The 4,836-nt window shown below is 58.4% G+C and overlaps 1 protein-coding gene across 1 annotated transcript; it reads right to left on the bottom strand.

The window, feature by feature from the left end:
• Positions 1-216: 216 nt before the first annotated feature.
• GALR3 (galanin receptor 3) lies at positions 217-2,064 on the bottom strand. Its single transcript, XM_009332637.1, has 2 exons — positions 1,715-2,064; positions 217-1,108 (listed from the first exon to the last, which is right to left on the bottom strand). The coding sequence occupies exons 1-2, from the start codon at positions 2,062-2,064 to the stop codon at positions 217-219; spliced, it is 1,242 nt and encodes a 413-aa protein (XP_009330912.1).
• Positions 2,065-4,836: the final 2,772 nt, after the last annotated feature.

Below are 4,836 nucleotides of genomic sequence, written 5' to 3'. Positions count from 1 at the left end.
TGTCCCTCCACTCTGCATTTGCATGGGTGGACTGTGCCATTCCTATATGAATGCTGTGGGCCAGTGAGTGAAGGTGAGTGGGGACAATGGGTTAACCACTGCCACAGGAGGTTTCGGTGGCTCTGCTGTGTCCATTCCCCTCTGCCCCACATTGTTCTGCCCGTTTGGGAATGGAGTGGTTACTCACAGGCTGGAAAACAGGCTTCTTCACTTTGCTCATCTGTAATGAACAGTCAGAAACTCCTCAGTTCCTCTTGGAGGGGTCATGGCTAGGGGGTGGCCAGCTGTTGCCAAACTTTCCTCTTCCAGCAGCTCCTTCTGCACAGAGACCATGGCATCTTGTAACTGGTGAGACGATGCTCTCGCATCTTCAGGGATGGCACCTTCAGGGACCCTCTTCCTGGTGTTCTCCTCTGGGACCTGGGTCACCTCAGTGTTGCCTCCATAGAAACCTCTGGTGCTGTTGGTGAAACCTTTGCCCACATTAACCACGTGGACTTTCTTTTCAACTCTCTTCTTCTTCTTCCTGGTCTTGTTCTGGAAGAAGAGGCAGGTGAACACCTGCTTGAAACGCTTGCGGAAATGCTTGGAGATGAGGGCATAGATGATGGGGTTGAGGCAGGAGTTGGCGTATGAAAGGCAGTGGGAAGCCAGGCGGCAAGCATAAGTGGCTCGGTTGAAGGGGAAGTGGCCAAACCAGAAGCACAGGATGACCAGGTGGTGGGGCAGCCAGCAGAGGCAGAACAGGATGGCCACAGCCACAATCATCTTGGTGACCTTACGCTTGGCCTTCCGGGACTCTGAGATCCTTTCTATGGGGTCTACGGAGGTCCACAGGAACTTGATGGTCCTGGCGTATGCCAGGCTCACCACGGTCACAGGCAGGAGGTATCCAAAGACAAACGTGACGATGTCCAGAATCTTTCGGCGCTGGTCCTCCCAGATGGGGATGCAGATGGGCACCCTGTGGTAATGGACAATCTGGTAGTAACTGAGGTAAGGCCCCGCGAAGAGCAGTGACAGCGACCAGATCGCTACAATGGCCACTCCTGCGTTTCGGGAGGTACGGACATCCCGGGACTCCAGTGGATAGCGAATGGCCAGGTACCTGGCAAGGAGGGGATGGAGAAGGAGAGACCAAACACAACATACGTGAGGTGATACCTTGTCGCCCCATGGAGCTGCCATCTGTGCACCCCTTCCCATGCAGCCACCCATCTCTTCCCCTCCCCACCTCTTGGTAGGGAGGGTTACGGTGAATTCACATAGAGATCAGGGTCATCCCAACGGTGGGTCTGGGATCTCCGTTGGCCACTCTGCTGTGCTAGCTCAGGAAAGGCAAGCAGCATACCTCTTGAACCAGGGAAGAGAAGGACAGGAGCAGGTCCCAGAGGGCTCCCTCTTTCTCCTCTAGTGCACTGCTGCCCTGGGGTTTTGCTGTTCTCGGTTTTGCATGGTGGACACCAAACCTCATCATGTGCCTGTACTCCTCCTTCCTAAGTGAGGGCCGGGTAACCAAGCCAAGAGCTTGGCTTGGTGCTGGAAGAGGGCATGGGGAGATAGGGAGGCTGGCTCTGCTGGCTCTGCCTCTGGGGACACCCTACCTGCTCCTTACAGGACACTCAACAGACTGGCCTTTCTCCCACCCCTTAGTTCAAGGGTGGCAAACACATTGTCCCTGAGCTGAGGGACTCAAAGTGGAGGGGACACTTGCCTGTCAATGGAGACGGCGGCCAGGGTGAAGCTGCTGGCGTACATGGTGAGGTAGATCAGGAAATGCACAGCCTTGCAGGCAAAGGCCCCAAAGAGCCACCCATCCAGGGTGTAAATGGTGGCCTGGAAGGGGACGCAGCAGACGATGAAGCACAGGTCAGCCATGGCCAGGTTAAGGATGAAGAGGTTGGTGGTATTGTACTTGACTTGGCCGTTCCGCAGCAGCACAGCCAGCACCAGCCCGTTCCCCACAGTGCCCAGGAGGAAGATGAGGGAGAAGATGATGGGCACAATAATCCCTGCAGCTCGCAGCTCTGGGCTGTCAGAGGAGGCGTTCCAGCCTCCCGGCATCTCCCCATCTGACTACAGGGACCTGCGAGGGGAAAAAGGGAGACACAGCACCTGTGCATGGCTGTAGGCAAGCAGGTGCTGCTCGGTGTTAACCACAGTGGCCACCAGAGCTCTGGCCCTAAGGTGCCTGATCCCAGCCTTTGTCTGATGCCCACATTTCTCCCAGAGACGCCAATCCCAACCAGCTGGTTAAATGATGACATCAAGATCCTCATGACGTCACTGGCAAGAATGCTGTTGGGATCAGTCAGCCCACATCTGCCCGGCTTGAGTGGAGCCGAAGTCCCTTTCTCCTGCCTGCATTCATGTCCCCACCATGGCACCTCCTGTGCTCCCAGCCCCCCGAAGGACACCCTGCCCTGCCGCCTGGCCTCCCCTACATTCCGCCTACAATCCCCAAGCCGCTAAACCTCTTGGGATTGCTTGCTTTGGCAAGTCTAAATCCTCGCTGGTGTTCAACAGGGATCAACGAGGGACACAAGGCCACAGGAACCGCGAGAGGTTCTGGCACCTTCACCCCAGGCTGTGCCACCTCTGGCAGCAGGGACCTGTTGCCTGGATGACACCCCACAGCAGCAGCACCCCGCCGCACTCCTGCCTCAAGGGAGCTCCTTCAGCTGGGACCACCTCCACCCTAGAGCTGGCTGCCCCTTGCTCCCTTTGCAGTAGTTATGCTCCACAGAGGAGGGGTGACTCAGGGCAGCTCTTCCTGATGCTGAGAGGTGGTCATGGGCTGGACAGTGGCGGCTAGGAGAGGAAGAGGGGAGACCTTGCAGCAGCCTGAAACACATGATGATCATTGTGAAGGAGCGTAATTATTACTGCAGCTCAAGGTATTGTGATTTGCTGCAAAACTTCCTCCAGCCCCGAGTAACACTGTGCTCAGGCAGGGAGTGCCAACAGCCTATCTCCTAATGAGCCTTCCCCGTGTTGTGCTATCATTAGAACAAATTGTCCTTCGCTGAGCAGCAACCAAGAGGGAAAGACACTGTTATCTAGCAACTGTTGACATGCAATTAACTCTTTTTTGGGTCGTGCAAGCTCCTTTGCCCCATGCTCCCCTATTCCTCAGCTCATGCCACTTCTCCTTCCCAGCAGCCTCTCTGTATTGCATCGAAAGGTTGTCCCTGCTTCTCTGGCTCTGCAGTCCCCTCTGTCCTACTGGTAACTATCTGGCTCCTCCATCCTGGCCCCATGGGATCTCCTCGCTTGAGCAGAGTACCCTGGTCACACTCTGGGCACGCACTCGCACATAGGCAGCGGGGCATCTCTAGGCACTGTCGTATCCCTGCTCAGCTGCTCCTTGCTTGGGAAGCCAGCACTCACCTCTGTGAGGAAGGGCCTGCAGCTTCACCGCTTGCTCGGGGGAGACCTCTGGTCCAGGCCAGGCAGCAGTGGTGAGGAGGATGCAGGCGACCGAAGACTTTGTCTGGGCAGCGCCGTCACCCCTGCCCGGTGCTCCACTGCCTCCCCCTGCCCGCCACCAGCTCTGCTCTCTCTTCTCCTGGCTCCCACACCGTCTGTCTCCTTCTGGAGCTCCTCTCCTCTCTCTCTGTCTCCCCCTTTTCCCTCCCTCTGCTCTTGCTGCTGATCCATTGATCTCTGGGTTGTTTTTTTTTCCCCTCTCCCTGAGGTTGGGTTTGGAGTTAACTCCTCTCTGCCCAGCCTTCCAGCAGCCTCAGCCGCTCCCCGCTCCAGCGAGGAGGGGGCAGCAGAGAAAAAGCCTGCTAGTCTCCGGTAGGAGAGGGAGGATGAAGGGGGGCAGGGTCCTGTGGACCCCGTCGGGCCTTGCGGGCACCCCTCGATGCTGGGTGTTCAGGACATGTTGCCCAACACCTCCAGGGAACATGAATATCCCACCAGGGTGAGCCTGGCCTCTGCCCCATCCTTGGGATATGGGTCTAAACCCTCTAGAGCATGAGCAATTAATTGCTATTACTAGCTGTTATTAATTGTTAGTAGCAAGGGACAGAGTAGATCGAGTCTCTCCCACAATGTCTGACCCAGGGAAGGAGGGGAAAGCAGGTTTTGCTTTCCATCCAGCCCAGATCTGCCCTCCACCAGCACTGCTGGGGCACTGCGGTGTGGGGAGGAAGGACAAGCCATCCAGGGAGGCCATCTCCAGAGGTTCAGCTCCCTCACCGCTGCCCAGGACAGCACATGTGCCAGCTGATGTGCTGAGAGGCGACAGTGACCCACACAGCCCTCCTGCCCCACCGCCCGGCCACCGCATCCACCCCCGCAACGGGACCTGTGCCCTGCGGACTTCCAGGTGCGCTGAGGCCGAGCACAGCTTGGTGGTCCTTTCCTGGCAAGACCCGAAAGCCACCACCTTCCCTTTGCTGGGAAGGTCCTGGATGCCTCTTCCAACGATGGGGTAGGATGCGGAGGAGAAGGAGGCACCAGCCCCTTCACCTTCACGGCAGCCCTGATGCCCCCGTCAGCAGTACCCCTCAGCCTGGCGGGAGGGACGACGCGTCCTCTCCTCCCTGCCTGCCCCTCTGGCGGGAGGGAGCAGGGTGCCCCTGCCCACTCGCTATCAGCCGCTGTAACCAGGGAAAAGGGGAAGGCCGTGCCTCGGGACACAGCGATAACCTGGGGGATGCGGCGGAGCGAGAACCCACAGCCCGGCACAGCCCGCTGCAGCGCCGCTCGTCATGGAGGGACCACGCCGTGGCTGCCTCCTCCTCCTCCTCCTCCTCTGCCTGCTGCCACCGCTGGGTGCCCTGGGCCCACTGCCGCCGCCGGAGGAAACCCGGGAGCCCAACCCCC

This window comes from Pygoscelis adeliae, unplaced genomic scaffold (genome assembly GCF_000699105.1).
Source record: "Pygoscelis adeliae isolate BGI_AS28 unplaced genomic scaffold, ASM69910v1 Scaffold399, whole genome shotgun sequence".
In the NCBI taxonomy this organism is placed as follows: Eukaryota; Metazoa; Chordata; class Aves; order Sphenisciformes; family Spheniscidae; genus Pygoscelis; species Pygoscelis adeliae.
This window is presented reverse-complemented; position numbering and strand designations above follow the sequence as displayed.